This window comes from Neomonachus schauinslandi, chromosome 16 (assembly GCF_002201575.2).
Source record: "Neomonachus schauinslandi chromosome 16, ASM220157v2, whole genome shotgun sequence".
Classification (NCBI taxonomy): Eukaryota; Metazoa; Chordata; class Mammalia; order Carnivora; family Phocidae; genus Neomonachus; species Neomonachus schauinslandi.
In genome coordinates this window covers 23,555,170-23,578,839 of record NC_058418.1, presented here as the reverse complement: position 1 = coordinate 23,578,839, position 23,670 = coordinate 23,555,170, and the positions used below count along the sequence as shown (strand labels likewise).

Sequence of the window (23,670 nt, the reverse complement as noted above, 5' to 3'; positions counted from 1 at the left end):
AAGGGATGGAATATGACTGTAAAGATGAAAATTATAAAAAATTTTATAAAAGGAATTGATAAGAAGCTGTTTGAAGAAAGAAAGAAGAGGATTTAAGAAAAAAAGAAAAAAAAAGGAGAGAATGTTATCAGGCAGGAGAGTAGAACAAAACCATACACTAGAGATTTATGGTATATTTTGATCTGTTAGAAGAAACTATCTCAAAATTTTAAAGAGAGAACAACTTATATATACATATATGCCAAAAATAACGGTAACTACTATGAAGGGATAGAATATGACTCTAAAGATGAAAAATAAAAATGTTTTTTTAAAAAGGGATTGATAAGATGTTGGTTGAAAAAGGGAAAAAGAAAAATTCACACACACAAAAAAAAGTTAAAAAAAATTAACTTTGAAAGACTAAAGAATCATGGTAAAAAAGCCATGGATTCTATGTGCATTATTCCCCTAGCACTGGAGTTCTGCCATTCTCATTGATCGGTAAACTTGGTCTTGGCTGGCTGTTCTCGCGGATCTTCTGGGGGAGGGGCCTGTTGCCATGGTTCCCAAATGTCTTTGCCGGAGGCAGAATTGCCCCGCCCTTGCTGGTCCAGGCTAAGTAATCTGTTCGGGTTTGCTCTCCAGAGCTTTTGTTCCCTGCAAGCTCTCCATATAGCTTTGGAGGCCGAGAGTGAAAATGGCGACCTCCCAATCTCCGTCCCAGAGGAGCCGAGAACTCGGGGCCCCACTCCTCAGTGAGCCCCCAGAGAAAAGCCGCCAGTCACTCCCCTCTCCCCAGTCTCCGGCTGCACTCCGTGCTCACCCGGCCTGTGACCGAGTGTTTCTATCTCTGGCACCCGACTCGGTGTGGAGTCTCCAAACCCAGCAGATCCCTGTGGTGCGCTCCCGCGCCACTCCTCCTGGGGGAAGAAGGGGAGTCTCCCCGGATCTGCCGCTCGTTGGGTCCCTGCTGGAGGAGCAGGGACCCGACTGTGCCGCGGATCACAGTTTATGACAACCCCGAGCTGAGAGCCCGAGCCTCAGTTCCGTCTCTGCAGCCGGCTTCCCCGCTCTGATATCTGGGAGCTCTGCCGCACTCAGGCACCCCCGGTCTTTCTGTGACCCCGAGGGTCCTGAGACCACACTGTCCCAGCAAGGGTTTCATCCCCCTCTTAGCCACTGGAGCAACGTCCCTCAGCGGAGCAGACTTCTAAAAGTTCCGATTTTGTGCTCCGTGGCTCTATCACTTGCCAGAAGTGGCCAACGGAGGCCCCCTTCCCCGCTGTCTATCCTGATATCTGCCTCGGATTCACTTCTCCCCACATCTTACCTTCCAGAAAGTGGCCACTTTTCTGTTCAGAGAGTTGTTGCTATTCTTTCCTTCGATCTCCTGTTGAGTTTGTAGGTGTTCAAAATGGTTTGATCCCTATCCAGCTGAATTCCTGAGACCAGACGAAATCCAGGTCTCCTACTCCTCCGCCATCTTACTCCACCCCCACCCCCCAGGGGCCCCTCTTATACTCTATTTTTTCAAGTTATTTTCTTAGTGGTTTCTCTCAGAATTAGTTTCTATCTTAGAAACAGTCTAGTTCAATACCACCCTAATGTCAATAGCATTAAAAAAAACTATACTCCCGTATACATCAGTTTACACCCTCCTCTTTTGCACTTCTGTTGTCATACAAATTACATCTTTATTTATTATGTTCCTGACAACATGGTTTTTTAATTATTGTTTTATGCATGTTTTAGATTAGATAGGGGAAAAAGCTACCAAAGAAATATATATTTATGCCGTTGTGTTTATTTACTTATAGTTACCTTTACTAGTACTTTTTGTTTGTGTGGATTTGAGTTACTGTCTAGTGGACTTTCAGTTTAGCCAGAAGAACCCCCTTTAGTATTTCCCGCTAGGTGTGTTAATGACCAATTCTCTCAGTTTTTACTTCACAGTGTGTTAATTTCCCTTTCATTCTTGAAGGATATATTTTGCTGGATTTTAGACTTCTTGGCTGGCAGTGTTTTTCTTTCACATTTTGAATATATCATCCTCCTGCCTTCTGGCCTCCTTGATTTCTGATGAGAAATCAGCTGTTATCTAGAATCCCTTGTATATAATGGGTTCTCTCTTGCTGCATTTAAATTTTTTGACTTTCAGCAGTGTGACTGTGATGTGTTTGGTGAGGTTTGACTATGATGTATCCTGGTGTAGATCTCTTCAAGTTCATCCTATTTGGAGTTTGTTGAGCTTTTGGATGTGCAGTTAATTTGTTTAATTCAGGCAGTTTCAACCATTATTGCTTCACATTCTTTTTGCCAGTTTCTCTCTCTCCTCTCCTCTGGGACTCCTATTATTCTTGGTGTTCTTGGGTGCTTCATATGTCACTGAGGCTCTGTTCTTTTTTTTTTTTTTAAATGTTCCTTCTTCATCTTTCTTTTCCTCAAACTGGATAATCTGAATTGACATACCTTCAGTTTTGTTGATTCTTTCTTCTGCCAATTTAAATCTGTTGTTGAGCCTCTCTAGTGAATTTTTCATTTCAGTTACTGTACTCTAGAATTTGGGGTTTTTTCTAAAGATTTTATTTATTTGACAGAGAGAGACACAGCAAAAGAGGGAACACAAGCAGGGGGAGTGGGAGAGGGAGAAGAAGGCTTCCCATGGAGGAGGGAGCCCAATGCAGGGCTCAAAACAGGACCCGGGGATCATGACCTGAGCCGAAGGCAGATGCTTAATGACTGAGCCACCCAGGCACCCCTAGAATTTGTTTTTTCTGTGTGTGATTTCTATCTCTTTATTGATACTCTATTTTGGTGAAACACTGTTTTCATAATTCCCTTCGAATCTTTAGACATGATTTCCTTTAGTTCTTTGAACACATTTATAATAGCTGATTTAGAATCTCTGCCTAGTAAGTCAAATTATCTAGGCTTCCTTGGGGACAGTTTCTATTGACCCCTTTTTTCCCCTATGTATGAGCCAAACTTTCCTGTTTGTGTCATAATTTTTTGTTAAAAACCAGACATTTTATAATAATAACGTGTTAATCCTGGAAATTTTTCCCCTGGGTTTGTTGTTGTTGCTGTTTGTTGTTCTTGCTGCTTTTTTTTTTTCAGTAATTTTCCTGGACTAATACTTTAAAATCTCTATTCTCTATTGTGTGTAGCCATTGAAGTCCCTACTCAAGTTAGCCTAATGGTCAGATGTGATTGGATAGATGTTTCCTTAATGAGACATGAGATGAGATGAGAAATTATGGCCTTTTTGGGTCTTTTGGCTGGAAACAGTGTTGCACATGTGTGTGGCCTTCCAAATCTCCAGGAATGTGTCAGTTTTTCAAAGCCCATCTTTGAACATCTCGTTCATATATTTCCTTTTAAGATTTGTTCAACCTCTCATTAGCCCAAACAATTACACAAATAAACAATTGCTAGTGATTGTTTTTAACAAATGTTCCAGTTTGATAAGGCTGTCCACACAGAACAAGCTCTCAATTTTGCCAAATAAAGATAAATACTGAGACTAGAGCTTGTCAGGAAGCTGCCAGACACATCAAATAGTGACAGTTCTCTGGGGATGGGGCTTTGGGGCTCCCAACCTGTTCTGCCAGACCGTCCATTAGCTGCTAGGCTTTTCATTTTCACAGCTGACTTAGTTGCAGAGCTGTTGGTTTTCAAGGCTACTTCAGAGCTAGAGTAAAGGTTTTAGGAGTAAGGCAAATTAAAAGGCAGCAAAGTGTATTATTCTTACTGATATTCAGTTCTTTTCTTGAAGAGATATTCCTCAGATTCTTGCAAACCTTCTCTTGATTTCCAGAGTCCTGAAAAAGTTTCTTTGATAATTTTTTTTGCCAGTGTTCTCATTGCTTTTATGAAGGAGATTTTTGAGGTCCTACTGTCCCATTCCAAAAATGATTCTCCCCTACTCTATTACTTTAAAATCCATTGATCTAGCTTTACTTTGAATGTTCTTTTGCCCATGCATGGTTTAGTAACATCATGCTTTGGATTATTTGGAAAATATTGGTGTACCGAGTTATGCAGATCTTCCCAATATTAACATATTTCATTATATAATTTTTTTAAATCACACTTGCTAATATCACTGCTGATCTCATCAGAAAAGGTTTTAAGTTTTTAATATGTCAGACTCACAGTGGTGAATACAAGTCTTCTAAAATTTCAATTTTCCTTTAGAAGCTCAAATTTTATCATTAGCCACAAATACTGCCAGTCATTTTCCTAAAAGTGACAGACTCACTTTGTTATTTTCAAGAAAATGTTGGCTAAGTTAAAATACCCAAGTCTGAATAACCATAGTTTAGTGCCACTGCTGATTATCCACACTTTTTACAGTGGGGTTTTGGGACCTCCAAGGGTCCTTGCACCACAGATTGAGAACTACTGTGTGGAGGAATCGAATCTGGATTTCTAGACCTTGTGTTTAAATATCAAAGTGACTGGCCCATGGTGAGAAGTGAACTGCAGCTTTAAGACTCATAATAAAGACATGCTGAGAACTGATTTTTTAAATGAATATAGGGCAAGAGAGAAAAACTTGCCTAAGTAAATCTGTAAAATAAGATGCCGTGGATAATAGTATGAAATTCTTTGAGTGTGAAATACAAAAAATAGTCAAGAATACATTTGGGAAAGTTCACTGAAAATACTGCTTATAGTTCAAGATACCAATCTTCCAGTACATAGACTGGAATGGGTAATAAGGTAAATTTGAGGTTGTAACACAGTGTTAAATGTAGCTTCATAAATATTATTTCAAACCTCACTGGAATGAGACAAGTTTAAAGTATGAAAGGGCATACCCTAGTCCAAAGAAACAAACCTAGGAGAGATGAAATAATTTATGTTAAGAAGTATATACACATTAGCAATGTTTGTTGCTAAGTGTGTGAAGCAACATTCAGCTGGTAGGAGTATAAACTGGTCTTACTTTAGTAAAAAAAAAAAAAAAAATTTGTGCTACTTGTGATGAGCACCTGGTGTTGTATGGAAGGGTAGAATCACTACATTGTACACCTCAAACTAATATTATACACTGTATGTTAACAAACAGGAATTTAAATTAAAAATTTTAAAAATAATAATAATGAAATAGCTAGGTACCAACCTGGGGGGGAAAAAGAAAAAAAAAAACAGAACAATTGAATATCTTTTTAAAGAGTATTTAGAGGGGCACCTGGGTGGCTTAGATGGTTAAGCGTCTGCCTTCAGAGCCCCACATCGGGCTCCCGACTCAACGGGGAGCCTGCTTCTCCCTTCCCTCTGCCTCTCCCCCTGCTCATGCTCTCTGTCTATATATATCTCTGTGTCTCAGATGAATAAATAAAATCTTTAAAAATAATAATAAACATAAATAAAGAGTATTTAGAGGCTCAAATCCCCTGCTTGCCTTAGCTTGGTAGATGACTTCCATGTCTATTCTCACCCTGGGGTTTTATTCCCTGGAAAGGTTGCTGAACTGCAGAATGCCAGGGACATAGCCTAACACAAATCTAACCCTACCCCTAACCCTACCACTTAACCCCTAACCCCTAAACCTATCCCTGTGTGAAGGTCTCTGAACTGCAAGATAGCAGGCACATACCCTAACCCTGGATCTAATTCTAACCCTATATTTGGTTGGGGGCGGGGGGGGGGGGGGGGGAGTCAGTATGGTGTGTGTATGTGTGTGTGTGTATATATATATATGCATTAGAATATTACTCAGTCAAAAAATGAAATCTTGCCATTTGCAATGACATGGATGGAGCTAGAGAGTATTATGGTAAGCAAAATAAGTCAGTCAGAAAAAGACAAATACCATATGATTTCACTCATATGTGGAATTTAAGAAACAAAACAAACAAGCAGAAAGAAAAAAAGGGGGGGTGGGGAGAGAGAGAAATCAAGAAACAGACTCTTAACTCTAGAGAACAAACTGATGGTTACCAGAGGGGAGGTGGGTAGGGGGTGGTTGAAATAGGTGATAGGGATTAAGGAGTATACTTCTTGTGATGATCACTGGGTGATGTATGGAAGTGTTGAATCATTATATTGTATGCCAAAAACTAATACTACACTGTATGTTAACTCATTGGAACTTAAATAAAAACTTTTAAAAAATTGACACTACCTAGTACACTTGAAGATACATATATATATATCCTTTGACTTTACAATTCTACCTCTGGGTACCTGACTCCTGATAAATGTTAGCACTTGTGCATCAGGTGACATACATAAGAATTCCATGTTTATCATGGCAAAAGAAAAATGGAAACAAGTGTCAATCAACAATAAAATGACAAATATTTATGCTATAATCATACAATGGCATTCTCTATTAGCAATGAAAATGAACTATACAGCTACATGCTTAAGCATGGATGTGTCTCAAAAAATCTATTTTAAAAAGCGAGTCACAGAAAGATACATACAGTATGGTTCCATTTACATAAAAATTAAAATAGGCATAATCAAATATATTTTAACATATTTGTATAAATGATAAAACTGTAAAGGAAAAAGATTAATTGTATGAAGAATATAATTCCATCATGTAACATCTATGCAACTATCTGTGGTTTGCTTTTAAACTGTTCCTATCTAAAGAACAATGCTCTCTCTTGCCCATCTGCAAAACAGGGATATAGATAAGGAATCTTGGTAATTCTTCCACTGAAGTAGTATGCTATATAAAGTGTAATATTCTTTTTTCTACATAAAAATACTTCATTGATAAGATTGTTTTTATTATAAATTTGTGTGATATTCTTCATGAATCTTTATTCAGTTATATCTTAATTCCATTCTTAGAACAACCTGTTTTCTCATGGTCACTAAAAGCCCATAGACTTCTAATGTTCTTAAAATATCAATCAGGTAATTGTCATATCAACAAAATTAATTTAATTTATTGCCTGTCATCCTGGAGGAAAATCATTTCTAGCACATAATTAGACTATCTACATGTCTTTTTTAACTTTTCCCTACTTTATTGGGAAGAACAGTAGAATTTTTAATTCTATAAAGTGTTCAAAGAATTTCTTGATCATTTTGTCACCTCTTCTTAAGATACCCATTGCAGACATTGGTTTCTTTATAACCCTATTTAATTAGCCTTGATATCTAAAGAGAATAAATCACTGTATCAATGTGTGAGGAATGTTCCAGAAATAAGGAACAATATACAAATTGGAGACAAACCTCACCATTGTAACTAGGCTCTGCCAATTATTTTTTCCTTAACTGGAAAATAATGTCTTCTCTAAGTCTAGTACAAGAGAGTAAATGTGGTGGAATGACTCATTGATATTTTTCATTCTATTATAATTATTATGGGTGGATTTTATTCATTTTGATATTTATTGGGAAAATGTAAACTATGTCCAATCCATCCCAGAAGGGAAAAGCAATGCTAGATTCTACAGAAATGTCATAATAAAATTCTCATAGCTCTATTCTGGGTAGAACCAAAAGTAGTAAAGAAAATTTTGCTTAAAGTATTCACATTTATATAATAAAGAAGAGATAATAGATCTTAGAATATATAATAAAATTAATGAACTATGTAAATGCAACTAACAAATAATTTAAAATGTTTATCATTTAAAGCTAATTGTACACATTTAGAGTGTTTCTACTAGCAGAGGTTTTCTTTTAAATAGTCAACAGGTTATCTATTTATGGAAATGTTCTCTAAGTAACTGCCATCTGTTTATAATTATATATATAAGAACATTACTTTGTTTGTAATAGGTTTTCCTGAAACTTCAAATGATCCACTTACTTTCTAAGGCTTTACTATTCCTTTTTTATTGTAGCCCTTTGGAGTAAATCAGCCTGGACCTTATATCATGTATACAACTGTAGATGCAAATGGATATCTGAAAAATGGTTCAGGTAAGACTAGATACAATGCCTATAATGCACAAAAACACCTTTAATCAATCTATTGGCAAGGTAAGCTGAATGACAAAAATTATCATGTTTTCACATGCTTTATAAAATCTTTTTTATAAAGATTTTCTGTTTTTATAAAGTTTTTCTGTTATAGTCCCTGCACATCAGTAGATTACAAAAAGGTCCTCATGACAAATATATTAACACTCATTCCTCATATATCCCTATTGTGATGGAGCCAAATCATTATCCTTATTTTTCAGTTGAAGAGACAGAGAGATTGGGAGAAATTACTGGAGTTATCTTGAGCAAAGTGCGAAGTGGTAAATTAGTTAACAAAGCTATTCTTAGAAGAAGAAAAATTAGGAATCCAATCTACAACCTAGACTAATTCTAGTTTTCTCATATGTGGAATAGAAGCTAGAATGTTACATAGAGGTTTTTTAATAAGGGATTATAAAGAAAAACTTCTGGTTATATATTTGAATAAATAATAAAGGGAAATGCAACCACAACAAAAAGGAAGTAAGACTAAATAAAGGATGTCTGCTTTTGACAGATGGCTAGCTGACTGAGATGAGGTCCAAATCACAGTAAATACAACTGTTCTAATTTCAACTCTCTTAAGTAAAAAAAAGGAACCCTAACATATCAATAGGCTTCTTTGAGACTCCTAGAGTCCTAACCATGAAGAAATATAAACAGAGTTACTGTTACTCCTCTACTTTTATGCACCAAGAGAACAAAAGAAAGAAACAATTCATTATATGGCCATTCTCATTTTATATAATGGCCTAACATAAACATACCAGAGTGTATTTCCTTTTTCGCTAATTGTACACATTCAAGACTCTCAACCATAATACTGCTTCAGCACAGAAACATTCCATAAAATAAAAGCTGTTAAATTCAAGAAGAAATTGACAAACACAACTAAAATTAAACACTTTAATACACCATTGTTGGGACGCCTGGCTGGCTCAGTGGTTAAGCATCTGCCTTCACCTCAGGTCATGATCCCAGGGTCCTGGGATCAAGCCCCACATCCAGCTCTCTGCTCAGCAGGGCGCCTGCTTCTCCCACTCTCCCTGCTGTGTTCCCTCTCTTGCTTGTGCCTCTCTCTGTCAAATAAATAAATAAAATATTTTTAAAAAATAACAATATACCATTGTTAGTCAAGGAAACTTAAATAAGGATAAGATAATTTGAACAAATTATTTATGTTTTAATTCAGGTACATATCAAACTGTACAAAAAAGTTTCTGGGACCAGCTGGCTTTATCTTTTATCAGTTAATTATTTTTGAGTTTCAGATGCAGATAATTTCAGTGCTAAGTAAGGTGTTCCAGAACACAAGAAAAAAAGATGAAGTTACTTATTTAATGAAGTAAGCATAACTTAGGCAAGGCCAGCATACATAAAACCAAAAACTTAGCTCAGTGGTCAATTATTAATGAAAAATGCTATCTAAAATACAAACAATTTTAATTCATCTGTATTTTGAAAGAATTGCTTACTTAACACCATCAAGTAGGTAGTTATCTCCAAATGCACTAATGGCTTAAAGTGGGGGAAATCTCTTCATTATCATAACAACAGATCAAAAAATTTTAAAGACCCATCTTCCTCTTTTCTTTTTTTTTCATGAAATGATATATTGTGTAAATTTTTCCATGTGTGTTTATATAGGTAATTTATTTGGGGATCGTTTTGTATATTGATACAATAACTACTCTAGACATGCCACTGTTATTTTTCTTTTTTTCAGTATAATATAACAATATAACAGTAAAGATCTTTATACATATATTTTTGTGCAGTTAAATGAATAATTCCTACTCCATAGGAAAAAAGCTAGAAGGATATTCATCAAATTAACATTTATCTTGGGGAAGCAAGATATTAAGAGATTCACTTCCTACTAGGTACATTAACTACTTACTACTTTTAGTCCTTCTAAATTTAATTTTTAAAAAAGATAAATTTTACAACAAATGAAAGGCTATTAAAATATTATTCTTCAAGTTAGATGTGAAAATGTTTTTTAACTCTGTGAATGTTGATTCATTCAAAAATATATATTTAATGAATCTCTACTACAAACAAGCATTGACACCTAGTAGAATATCTTACTAGGTGCTAACAACTCATTCAGTAATACTCAGTACCCATTGCTGTTTTAAGTGAATGGAAGAATATTTCCTTAGCATGATTTCTTTTAGTCTGTCCCAAAACAATAATGGAACACTCGGTCTATTCTTATTAAATTAATATTTAAGAGTAATTAATTTTTTCCCTGAATTGTGGAAGGAATTTGTGGGCATAAAAGAAAAGGAGAAAATATCTACAGAAAAGATAAATGCAGTTGAATGCATAAATCAAATGAGTGCGTAAATTTTCATGGCAAAAAATCATAAAACTAAAAGGTATTAGTAATCTTGGAAAATTTAAATGTCCAATAGAGAAATAATTAATAACCTATGCTATTTTATAATAATAATTTCCAGCCTCTGACATATTTTTAAATATTTTTTTATTAAACAAACAGATATTTATGGTATAACGTTTGGGAGGGAGGCACATCTGCATATGTAATCCAAATTGTATGTGTCTGTTTATAAGTGTACCTATGTGTAGGAAAAATATAAAAACAAAAATGACATATAGAAATATTACTGTGATTATCTCTTGATTGTGGGATTTTCCTCTCTATATTTTTTCATTTTTTATTTTACTACACTGATCATATATTGCCTTTAAGAAATTAAGTAATAAATAATAATAAATATTTTAAATATTTCAAGCATGTGCTACATTTCTTGCATAAATATATGTTCCAAACAGGGAAGTAGCACTTAATTCAAATGATTCAAGAAGTGCTCTTATGAAACCCCCCTCCAAATCTCAAAGGATGAAAATTCCTAGTTTAAATGCTAAGCATGTTGAAGTCTACAGAAATATTGCTTGCTTAAACCATACATACCTTCCAACCCATCTAGCCCCACTAGAGGACTTTATACTCTAGAAAGAGAATGACCACATATATGTACTTCAGAAGCTGCAACCCTGGTTTTCTTATAAAGTAGCTAAGGGTCGGTACTTATTAGTGGGTCATGAAATTAATTTGGTGTGGCTTATGACAAGGACTTTTTATTTAATAGAATGAAAGAGAACAATAGAAAATATCAGAGTATACCACAGATAGTAATGTTAAGTATTGTTTCATGAAACTTTTATGTGTTTACATGTGTGTGTTCATACTGCATGATAACATAAAATGTACTTTTTATTGTGGGCTGTGGTAAAAAAGTATGAAAGCCACAGCCAGAGACAATAATGTGCCTTAGTATTATTCAAAAAAAGGCCTGCCCTAATCATACTTTTGCTGCCAGGGATCTTAGCATTGTTAACCAAATACTCTGTGATCTTTCTCCACTACCTAGCACTGTCTGAATAGCCAAATGTTGTTAAGAAAGTTACATTACAGAGTACTCATTCATTTTCTTTTTTTTTTGCATTTTTTAATTTTATGATGTTATGTTAATCACCATACATTACATCATTAGTTTTTGATGTAGTGTTCCATGATTCATTGTTTGCGTATAACACACAGTGCTCCATTCCATACGTGCCCTCTTTAAAGATTTTATTTATTTATTTGAGAGAGCGAGAATGAGAGAGAGTACATGAGAGGGGGGAGGGTCAGAGGGAGAAGCAGGCTCCTCGTCGAGCAGGAAGCCCGATGCGGGACTCGATCCCGGGACTCCAGGACCATGACCTGAGCCGAAGGCAGCTGCCTAACCAACTGAGCCACCCAGGCGCCCCATACGTGCCCTCTTTAATACCCATCACCAGGCTAACCCATCCCCCCGCCCCCCTCCCCTCTAGAACCCTCAGTTTGTTTCTCACAGTCCATAGTCTCTCATGGTTTGTCTCCCCCTCCAATTTCCCCCCCTTCATTTTTCCCTTCCTACTACCTTCTTCTTTTTTTTAACATATAATGTATTATTTGTTTCAGAGGTACAGGTCTGTGATTCAACAGTCTTACACAGTTCACAGCACTCACCATAGCACATACCCTCCCCAATGTCTATCACCCAGCCGCGCCATCCCTCCCACCTCCCACCACTCCAGCAACCCTCAGTTTCTTTCCTGAGATTAAGAATTCCTCATATCAGTGAGATCATATGATACATGTCTTTCTCTGATTGACTTATTTCGCTCAGCATAATACCCTCCAGTTCTATCCACGTCATTGCAAATGGCAAGATCTCATTCCTTTTGATGGTTGCATAATATTCCATTGTATATATATACCACATCTTCTTTATCCATTCATCTGTTGATGGACATCTTGGCTCTTTCCGTAGTTTGGCTGTTGTGGACATTGGTGCTATAAACATCGGGGTGCACATAACCCTTCGGATCCCTACATTTGTATCTTTGGGGTAAATACCCAGTGGTGCAATTGCTGGGTCGTATGGTAGCTCTATTTTCAATTTTTTGAGGAACCTCCACACTGTTTTCCAGAGTGGCTGCACCAGCTTGCATTCCCACCTACAGTGTAGGGATCCCTGCCAACATCTGTCGTTTCCTGACTTGTTAATTTTAGCCATTCTGACTGGTGTGAGGTGGTATCTCATTGAGGTTTTGATTTGGATTTCCCTGATGCCAAGCGATGTTGAGCACTTTTTCATGTGTCTGTTGGCCATTTGGATGTCTTCTTTGGAAAAATGTCTGTTCATGTCTTCTGCCCATTTCTTGATTGGATTCTTTGTTCTTTGGGTGTTGAGTTTGATAAGTTCTTTATAGATTTTGGATACTAGCCCTTTATCTGATATGTCATTTGCAAATATCTTCTCCCATTCTGTTGGTTGTCTCTTGGTTTTGTTGACTGTTTGCTGTGCAAAAGCTTTTTATCTTGATGAAGTCCCAACGGTTCATTTTTGCCCTTGCTTCCCTTGCCTTTGGCGATGTGTCTAGGAAGAGGTTGCTGCAGCTGAGGTCGAAGAGGTTGCTGCCTGTGTTCTTCTCAAGGGTTTTGATGGATTCTTGTCTCACATTTAGGTCCTTCATCCATTTTGAGTATTTTTGTGTGTGCTGTAACGAAATGGTCCAGTTTCATTCTTCTGCACGTGGCTGTCCAATCTTCCCAGCACCATTTGTTGAAGAAATTGTCTTTTTTCCATTGGACATTCTTTCCTGCTTTGTCAAAGATTAGTTGACCATAGAGTTGAGGGTCCATTTCTGGGCTCTCTATTCTGTTCCATTGATCTATGTGTTCATTCATTTTCTAAATAACCAATAGTTTCTGTAACAGATCACAAAAATTAAATTAAACTACATTTATCATTACAATTTTAGGAGCTGAACTCCTCTGGTTTGGGATCTAGGATTTTGTTTACTAGTCTTGGAAATTAACCAGAGATCTGCAATGGTGATCCAAATTCCCTCAACAAAATTTGATGAAAACTTAGTAGATTGAGCATGGTAGTAAAATTGTATAAACTAGTAAGTTGTTGGTCATTTGTGAATAATAACATTATTAGACATAAGATTTTTTTTACCCCTTAAATTACTTATTAGTCCTGCTATTTAAATCTAAAGGGAAATAATTTTCCCTTTAGTTCTCTGTGGTTACTATTTGTTAACATGTCTGAAAAAAACATAAGTAACCCTTACCTTCTGTGCACACTTCATCATCATCATATGCCTCAAATATAAGAGCAGTTAAAATGTATGTCATACTGACAGCACAGCATCTCAGAGGGCAAAGAAGCATTTGTAGTAACAAAATTCATATTGATGAATTCATATTCACATTAGATTATTATTCATATTCACATTATGTTATTGATGAAGATGATTTATTATAACACATAAGCACATTGCCTTTCTATAATGTTAATTTATAACCTTTCAGATTTCTCCATTTGAGCCAATAATTGTCACATCTTCCAGTATCAAAAACATTTTATCCTTTATGTTCATTTCTTACATACATATTTTCTGAAATTATCTTCAAAGTATAGTTATGTTCCATTTATCCACATGTAATTATCCTTAAAAGAATATTTTTAGTCCCAAATCATTTTATTCTAACCACTAATCACATTTTAAATTGTCAAACTCATAGTTCAGCGAAAAATTTCAGTTTAAGCAATACTTAACTAATCAGGTATATTTTGTGTCAAAATACGTAATTCATAACAGAAAATGTAAAGTGTTGTTATGCCCTCCTGGAAATCCATGACATTCTTCTCTGAATGAATTCTTGCAAGAGGAGTCATTTCCTTACCTTAATCAACTAAAGATCTGATAGAAATAGCCAAGCTGACAGAGATATGGATGGGGACTTGGCTAGTGATGCTGATTTTCTTTCACCAGAATGAAAGAGAGAAAGGAAGGAGGAGTGGGAAGATGTGGAATATCTGTAAGCAATAACTGATATACTCTCTTGATATAATTATAAAAATTGAGTGACTGAATGATGAAATACAGAAAGTCTGTGAAACTGTAAGAAAGTTTGCAAATTATTCAGCTGTTCAGCTATTAGAAATCCCATCTGTGAAGGGGGGTGGAAGGATGGGTTAGCCTGGTGATGGGTATTAAAGAGGGCATGTTCTCCATGGAGCATTGGGTGTTATACGCAAACAATGAACCATGGAACACTACATCAAAAACTAATGATGTAATGTATGGTGATTAACATAACATAATAATAAAAAAAGAAAAAAAAAGAAATCCCATCTGGGCAAATGCAAATGAATCAAAGTCATATTCTAGAAGAATCAAAAGAAAGAAACCCATAAATTGTAGTGTCAACAAAAACAAAAGATTTGCCTCCTGAAATTCTATCTACAAACTGATTTCTAGTATAGTATTACAGTCAATACAGATCCTAATACCAAAGGAAAAACCACCACCTAACAGCTTTGGAAATAGAAAGTGGGAGAAAGAATATAATTTGTCTATTCTGTGGTCTTTGCTAGCAAATGTTTTGCCTTCCCACAAGTTGTTGGAAATAATCCAACAAACTATGTGGACGTATATTTGGTACAAAGGAATTTGATTAAAATCTCATTCATTACTCAGTAATACCTTTGATGTATTCCTTCTCATTGCCTTAGTCTTACTTAAAGACTTAACTATTTTCAATATCCATGTTTTCCTCCAACTTCAGTTATGCACAGTACAAACCATGGAAAGCTACTATGTGCTGCAATAAAGGTTGAAATTCACAAATATATTATGTATACAATGGCTGTAATATAGGAAACAGTACACCTTGAGCAAACTCATGAAATAAAGTTCTTGATGATTTTCTTATGCATGCTTAAAATAAAGCATTGCCAATGCAAGGAATTATTTACTATAAGTTGAGCCTAAAATTGAAATAGAAAACTATTTGAAAACACTAGATTCTGCATCTCCTTAATTAATTTTTCACCACTCCTTATTTTAAACTCATAAGCAATACAGTATCAGGTAAAATCAACTAAGTAAATTTAAAGAAGATATGAACTGATTTAATTATAAATATAGCAATTTACTCAAGTATTTGCTTCTTAGGCTAGCTCTACCTGACACAAATTCTAAATTGTTACTCTCTCGTGTGCTTTTTCTGTTATTAGTCTGGACTTTCTAGACCATGAAAACAACAGGAGAATTAGAGGCCACAAAAAACAAATACATGATACAGACCAGTAATTAGATTGTGCCTACTCAACATAATACCTCATAGCTCCCCGTACTACTCCCACAAAGACCTAAGTCATGGATCAATATTTTCTCATCTTTCCATAATCTCTGATATTACTCATTGCAAATTTAGATAACGCTTGTCTAAACAGTTTGTTCTCAGTAACATTAGAGATTAGCTTCTATAGAATATTGAAATATCTTAGAAATCTTGTAAAAATTCATCTTTCTAAAGCACAAGTCTTCTTATATCCTTAAATAACTTTCGACTGCCTGAGAATCAAGGACTTCCATAACTAAACCTTAAATTACCTACCAGCCTTATCTTTCCCTATCTCCTTTATGCATCCTACACATATCCAGCTTGGTGTTCAGTATATCTAGCTTTTTCCAGTTCTAAGAACAACGCCTTTGTTCACTCTTTCACTCTTTTCCTCTTCCCCATATTTTAGACACTGTCCCATCAGTCTTTCACTAACATTCCTTCCAAAACTGGAGATAAACTGTCTTCCCACCAAATGTCAGTAGAACTTTATGGGGTACCTTTCTTATGACACCTATCACACTCTACCTTGTATCAGTAGTTATATCTCTTATCTCCCATGAGATAGTAGACTCATTGAGGATTGGTTCTATACCTAATTTTGTCTTTATGTACTTTGTGCATTCTAGGACACCCAAGTGTTGGTTGAAATGATTACATAAGATCAGTATAAGGACTTCTATTTCTTTAAAAAAAAAAAAAAAAGATTTGAGACCAAAAACTTGAACAGAAAGCTTAACCAAAATAGATCATAGTGACAGTTCATAACTGGTTGTAAGCAGATTTCTTAATCTAATATAAAGTAGTATAAACTTCATAAAAACTGAATTAAAATTAATAGATCTGTGGATGTTTATTATTATAAAGCCCCTACTTTGTGCTGGGCACTATTGCAGACTCACTGCGTGTTATCTCATTGAAGTTCACAGTACCTTTGCCTGGCAGCCCTCATTGTGTACCTGTGGATACTGGGGCTCTGAGAGCTCAAGTAATTTAGCTGTGTCAGTCAGCTGTTAACTGTAGACCTGGACTTAAACTCAACACTCTCTAACTACAAAACCTACACATTCTTTTTTTTTTTTTTTTTTTAGTTTATTTATTTATCTGTACACCCAACATGGGGCTCCAACTCAAAACCCTGGGACTGAGAGCCGTGTGCTATTCCTGCTAAGTCAGCCAGGCGCCCCAAAACCTATACATTCTTAATACTATTACAGTATTTTTAAATGTCATCTTGAAAAAGCTTAAGGTATCCTAAAAAGAGGAAATTATCCCTAACAGTCTTTGTTTCATTTCTCTTTAAACCACGGTAACTGTGTAAAGTGAAATGATGACTAAATTCAACAAACATGAACCGTTGTTTTATGATTTTTCTGTTTCTTTTTTATTGCTTTAGGCTTAAGACTTTTGTACTTCATGATTTTTTTTGGTAATGATTTCAGAAACAACATTTAGATAATGGGTACATCCCTTGGCTTTCTGGGAGGTTGCTGATTCTACTTTCTTTAGTAGTTGAGTGACAGGAAAAGAGTCTACTGACCCAGTGATTCTAACACACTGCTCGATGTTTGTTCCTGAGGGACATCATCATTATCTTTTATGTCCTTAGGATTAGAGGGTACTCCTAAGTAGTAATAGCCAACAGTGATTAGTACTTACTCTGACCAGGCACTGTGCGGAGTATTGTACATGGATGTCCTCATTTATAATATTAGGTGTAAAATTTCCTATCAGGGGTGCCTGGGTGGCTCAGTCGTTAAGCGCCTGCCTTCATCTCAGGTCATGATCCCAGGGTCCTGGGATCGAGCCCCGCATCGGGCTCCCTGCTCTGCAGGAAGCCTGTTTCTCCCTCTGCCACTCCCCCTGCTTGTGTTCCCTCTCTTGCTGTGTCTCTCTCTTCAAATAAATAAATAAAATCTTTAAAAAAAATTTCCTATCAGCTGTATATATTGCATAAAGTTTTTGAAATTTAAGTACATGAGAATTTAAAAAGCACTCTAGTATAATAATAGTACATATATTGATGCATAAAGAAGAGAAAATTTCTCAGTAAAACAAGAAAAAGTTACGATCCTGGCATTCTGCTCTTCCATTTCTTTCTTCCTTAATTTAATGAACATAGATTTCCATTTTCCTAATACATTCTGAAAAAGATAATAGATATACCCTAAAACTTCTAGGCTTTCTAACATTCTTCATTTAAGACCAAAGAAATTACATTTTCAACAGTTAAGACTACAATTAAATTCAGGTCTTTTAATTAAAGAATTAAAGTAATTAAAACGTATGAACAGTTTTATTAAATGTATCATTTTGACTATATTGCTTTTGGTATCTTTAAATCTTGTCCATGTAAGCAGAAATACTTTTAAAAGTTTTTCAGGGGGGACTCCTGGGTGGCTCAGTCGGTTAAGTGTCTGCCTTCGGCTCAGGTCACGATCCCAGGGTCCTGGGATCGAGTCCCGCATCGGGCTCCCTGCTCCGCGGGGAGCCTGCTTCTCCCTCTGCCTCTGCCTCTCTCTCTCTCTCTATCTCTCATGAATAAATAAATAAAATCTTAAAAAAAAAAAAGTTTTTCAGGGGGCGCCTGGGTGGCTCAGTCATTAAGCCTCTGCCTTTGGATCAGGTCATGGTCCCAGGGTCCTGGGATCACACCCCGCATTGGGCTCCCTGCTCTGTAGGAAGCCTGCTTCTCCCTCTCCCACTCCCCCTGCTTGTGTTCCCTCTCTCACTGTCTCTCTCTCTGTCAAATAAATAAATAAAATCTTTTAAAAAATAAAAAAGTTTTAAAAAAGTTTTTCACTAATACATAGTATGGGCAGTTTTATTGTACAAAACAGAAATGACAGTTTAGTTATATTCAAAGTTTAGAAACATAATACTCACTCATAGGCTGAATACTAAGAACAAAAGAGTGTGCCCTACCAAATGTTTTTATGTGGCTATTGTTATTCCTTTATGTTAAAGTAGGTAATAGGAAGTACTTATTCTTTAATCAGTAAATATTTTAGAATTTCTTTTAGCGGTATCTGAATAATTTAATAGATGAGATAGAATGGGTGTTCATTATTAAAAGTTTAATTATCTTTTTCACCTAGGAAAATATCACTTAATACACTCAAGTACTTTAAGGAAGGAGACACTAGTGGTCTGAAGGACTTCTTAGAATTGAAAACAGAAATAAAATAATTCTATAACATTGGCAGACTCAGACTTAGTTCTCAAATTCAAGAACTAAATATTAAGAACAAAAAGGATACAGATTCAAGCCTTATAAAGATTTTTTTTAAATTTCTGCTATTGGTTCATAAGTTAATTAATATTCTTTAATGTTCTTCTAGCATTAATTCTTCTCACACTCTACCCTGTGAATGAGTAGTTATTTCAAAGACTGCTATGCAGTTGTAACTATTAAATGTAATATAGTCGAAAGCACTTAGATACAGGTATTGCCTCAGGCAGATATCTTAAATCATGTGGCAGTGCTCAACAACAGAAACAAAAACAATTCAAAATGGACTACAACTTGGATAGATAATTCTCCAACAAAGATATACCAGTGATTAATAATACATGAAAAGGGGGGCATCTGGGTAGCTCAATAGGGTAGGAAGGGCATTGATGTGGTTGGGAGGTGAATGGAAGTGCAAGACTGTCTGTGGGAGGAAGGGACATAGTGGGCTCAGAGACGGGAAAGAAACAGATCTTCAACCAAGCACCCCAGGCATGGGGAACCCACATGAGAAAGACTAATCCCCATAACATATGGCTTTGAAAACCAGAGGAGCATAATTTCACAAATTCTTGTAGTCAGCGGGGCTTAACATCTAGAAATTTAAAAATCAGCCAGTTCAACTCTGGGAAAGCCAGAAGGGCAATGGGAAATTGAGTCTCCCTTGAGGAGAGAGTACAAACAGTCCAAGGAGATAATAGCATAGAAGCAAGTTTGGAAAATGCCGAGGGTATAAAACAGGGAGATTTGTTTACTAATCTCAGAACTTGAGCTGGAGGGGCAGGTCATGATCTCAGGGTCATGGGATCAAGCCCCACGTGGGGCTATGGCTCAGAACAGGGTCTGCTTAAGATACTTTCCCTCTGCCCCTCCCCCTGCTCACACTCTAAATCAATCAGTCAATCAGTCAATCTTAAGGTGACTCCTACCCCTGGGAGGAAAGATAACCACAGACACAAATCCAACTGTGGCCCCAGCAGTGGGCTGGGAGCAGACAGCTGGTCTGACTACAGGCCCTGCCCACCACCCAAAGCTTCTCAGGGGACAACACATGGAAAGCTCTGGGTTGTTTTCTGCTACTACATCTCTGCCAGACACCTGCTATGACTCAACTCAAGCCCAAGGCAACCCCAAACTGGCCCACTAACAACACAGGGATCAAAACCTGCCCACAGGCAAAAAAAGAAAAAAGCCACTGAAGACGACTGAACTGAAGGCAAATGCATCTCAGCCACAACAGTAGGGAGCATACAACACACACAGGAGACACCCCTGAAGTGCCAAGTTCTAGTGAACAAGGGACATTGCAATGCAGGGCATTACAGGATCTCTTCTACATAAGGCCACTACTTTCAAGAGTAGGAGACGTAGCTGACATGTAGACACAGAGAGTTAGACAAAAGACAGAAGACTATATCCCAGATGAAAAAACAAGACAAAAATCACAGCAAGAGACCTGAACAAAATGGAGATAAGTTATATGCCTGATAGATAATTTAAAGTAATGTCATAAAGATACTCACTGAACTTGAGAAAAGAGTGGGGGACCTCAGTGAGACCCTTAACAAAGAGATTTTAAAAAACATGAAAAAGAACCAATCATAGATGAAGAACTCAATAACTGAAATGAAAAATACACTATATGGAATGAAAGAGAAGAAGAAAGGATCAGCGACCTAGAGGGCAGAGTAATGGAAAGCAAGCAAGCTGAACAGAAGAGAGAAAAAATAATAATAATAAATAAAAATAAACTTAGGGAACTCCAAGACATCACCAAGAGTAATAACATTCGCAAAAGGAGAAGAGAAAGGAAAGGGGGCAGAAAATGTATTTGAAGAAATAATAGCTGAAAACTTCCTGAATCTGGGGAAAGAAACAAATGCACATCCATAAGACAGAGTGCCCCCAACAAAATCAACCCAAGGAGGTCCACACTAAGACATATAGTAGTTAAAATGGCAAAGAGTAGTGATAGAGAATTTTAAAAGTACAAAGAGGAAAGAAAACAGTTACATATAAGACAAACCACATAAGTCTATCAGCTGATTTTACAGCAGAAACTTTGCAGGCCAGAAGGGAGTAGCATGATATATTAAAAGTACTGAGAGAAAAATCTAGCAAGGGTTTCCCAGACAAACAAAAGTTAAATTAATAACCACTAAACCAGCTCTACAAAAAATGTTAAAGGGTACTCTTTGAGTGGGAAGGAAAGACCATAAGTAGGAGTAAGAAAAGTAAAGGGAGCACAAAAACAGTAGAATTAACTATATCTATAAAAATCAGTCAAAGGATTTACAAAATAAAAGGATGTAAAATTATGGCACCATAAACCTAAAACTTGGGGAGGAGAGGAGTAGAGAATAGATTCAAACTTAAGTGACCACTAACTTAATATAGCCTGCTACATACCTAAGATGTTATATACAAACCTAATAGTAACCACAAATCAAAAACCAGGGATATGCAAAAAAATAAAGAGGAAGGAATCCAAATATATCACTAAAGAAAGCCAACAAGCCATGAGAGAAGAGAGCAAGAGAAAAAAAGAACAGAAAAGAAGTACTAGAACAACCATTAAACAAATAACAAAATAGCAATAAGTCCATACTTTTCAATAATTAGTTTGAATGTAAATGGACTAATGCTCCAAAAGACATAGGGTGACGGAATGAATAAAAAGGCAAGTCCCACCTATAGGCTGCCTATAAGAGACTCAATACAGACCTAAAGACATGTGAAGATTGAAAGTGAAGGAATGGAAAAGCATTTATCATGCAAATGAAAATGAAAAGAAAGCCAGGGTAGCAATACTTACGTCAGACAAAATAGATTCAGAAAGATCAAAGTCATACCATGCATCTTTTCTAACCATGGCACTATGAAACTAGAAATCAACCATAAGAAAAAAAATTGAAAGAACACAAATCCATGGAGGTTAAATAATAATTTGCTACTAAATGATGAATGGGTCAACCAAGAAATAAAAGAGGAAGTCAAAATACATGGAGAGAAATGAAAATGAAAACACAATGGTCCAGGGGCGCCAGGGTGGCTCAGTCGTTAAGCGTCTGCCTTCGGCTCAGGTCATGATCCCAGGGTCCTGGGATCAAGCCCCACATCGGGCTCCCTGCTTGGCGGGAAGCCTGCTTCTCCCTCTCCCTCTCTCACTCCCCCTGCTTGTGTTCCCACTCTCGCTGTGTCTCTGTCTGTCAAATAAATAAATAAAATCTTTAAAACAAAAAAAAAAGCACAATGGTCCAATCTTTGGATGTAGCGAAAGCTGTTCTAAGAGGGAAGTTTATAGCAATACAGTCCTACCTCAAGAAACAAGAAAAATCTTAAATAAACCTAATGTTAACAAAGGAGCTGGAAAAAGAAGACAAATAAAATCCAAAATTAGTAGAAGGAAGGAAATAATAGATATTAGAGCAGAAATAAGCAAAATAGAAACTAAAAACAAAATAGAACATATCAATGAAAACCAGGCACTGGTACTTCAAAAAGATCAACAAAATGATAAACATTTAGCCATACTCATCAAAGAAAGAGAGAGAGAGGACTCAAAGAAAATCAGAAATTAAAAAGGAGAAATAATAACCAATACCACAGAAATACAAAGGATCATAATAGAATATTATGAAAAATTATGTAACAAACTGGACAACCTAGAAGAAATGGATAAATTCCTAGAAACATATAACCTCCCAAATCTGAAGCAGGAAGAAATAGAAAATTTGAACAGACCAATTACCAGCAATGAAATTTAATCAATATTCAGAACTACCAACAAACAGAAGTCCACAAACAGAAAGCTTCACAGGTGAATTCTACCAAACATTTAAAGAAGAGTTAATCCCTGTTCTCAATCTATTCCAAAAAACAGAAGAGGAAGGAAAGCTTCCATATTCATTCTATGAGGCCAGGATTACCCTGACACCAAAACCAGATAAAGGCACTACAAAAAAAAAAAAGAGAGAGAGAGATCTACAGTCTAATATCTCTAATAAGCATAGATGCAAAAATCCTCAACAAAAGGAGTGCCTGGGTGGCTCAGTCAGTTAAGCATCTGCCTTTGGCTCGGGTCATGATCCTGGGCTCCTGTGATCAAGCCCCACATCAGGCTCCCTGCTCCACAGGGGGGCCTGCTTCTCCCTCTCCCTCTGCCACTCCCCCCTGGTTTATGCTCAGTCTCTGTCTCTGTCTCTGTCTCTGTCTCTCTGTCAAATAAATAAGTAAATAAATAAATAATATATATATATTTTTAATTTTTTTAAATCCTCAACAAAGAATTAGTGAGCTGAGCCCAACAATACGTTAAAAAAATCATAAACCACCATAAAGTGGGATTTATTCCTGTGGTGCAAGAATGGTTTAATATTCACAAATCAATCAATGTGTCACATCACATCATCAAGAGAAAGGATAAAAACCATATGGTCATTTCAGTAGATGCAGAAAAAGCATTTGACAAAGTACAACATCCATTCATGATAAAGACCCTCAACAAAGTAGGGTTAGAGGGAACATACCTCAACATAATAAAGGCCATATATGAACAACCTACAGTAAACATCTACTCAGTGGGGGAAAAACATAACCTTTTCCCCTAAGATCAGGAAAAAGAAAAGGATGTGCACTCTCCCCACTTTTATTCAACATAGTACGGGAAATTCTAGCCACAGCAATAAGACAAGAAAAAGAAAGAAAAGGCATCCAATTTAGTAAGGAAGAAGTGAAACTTTCACTATTTGCAGATGACTTGATACTATATATATATATATATAAAACCCTAAAGACTCCACCAAAAAAC

The 23,670-nt window shown here is 36.3% G+C and overlaps 1 protein-coding gene across 1 annotated transcript in view; it reads left to right on the top strand.

Moving 5' to 3' along the window:
• The window catches only part of ITFG1 (integrin alpha FG-GAP repeat containing 1), a 337,289-nt gene that overhangs the window by 270,387 nt on the left and 43,232 nt on the right, over nt 1-23,670 (top strand). Inside the window, exon 14 of the mRNA XM_021705838.2 lies at nt 7,806-7,884. Coding sequence (XP_021561513.1) covers nt 7,806-7,884 — 79 coding nt within the window. The remainder of the gene's footprint in view (nt 1-7,805; nt 7,885-23,670) is intronic.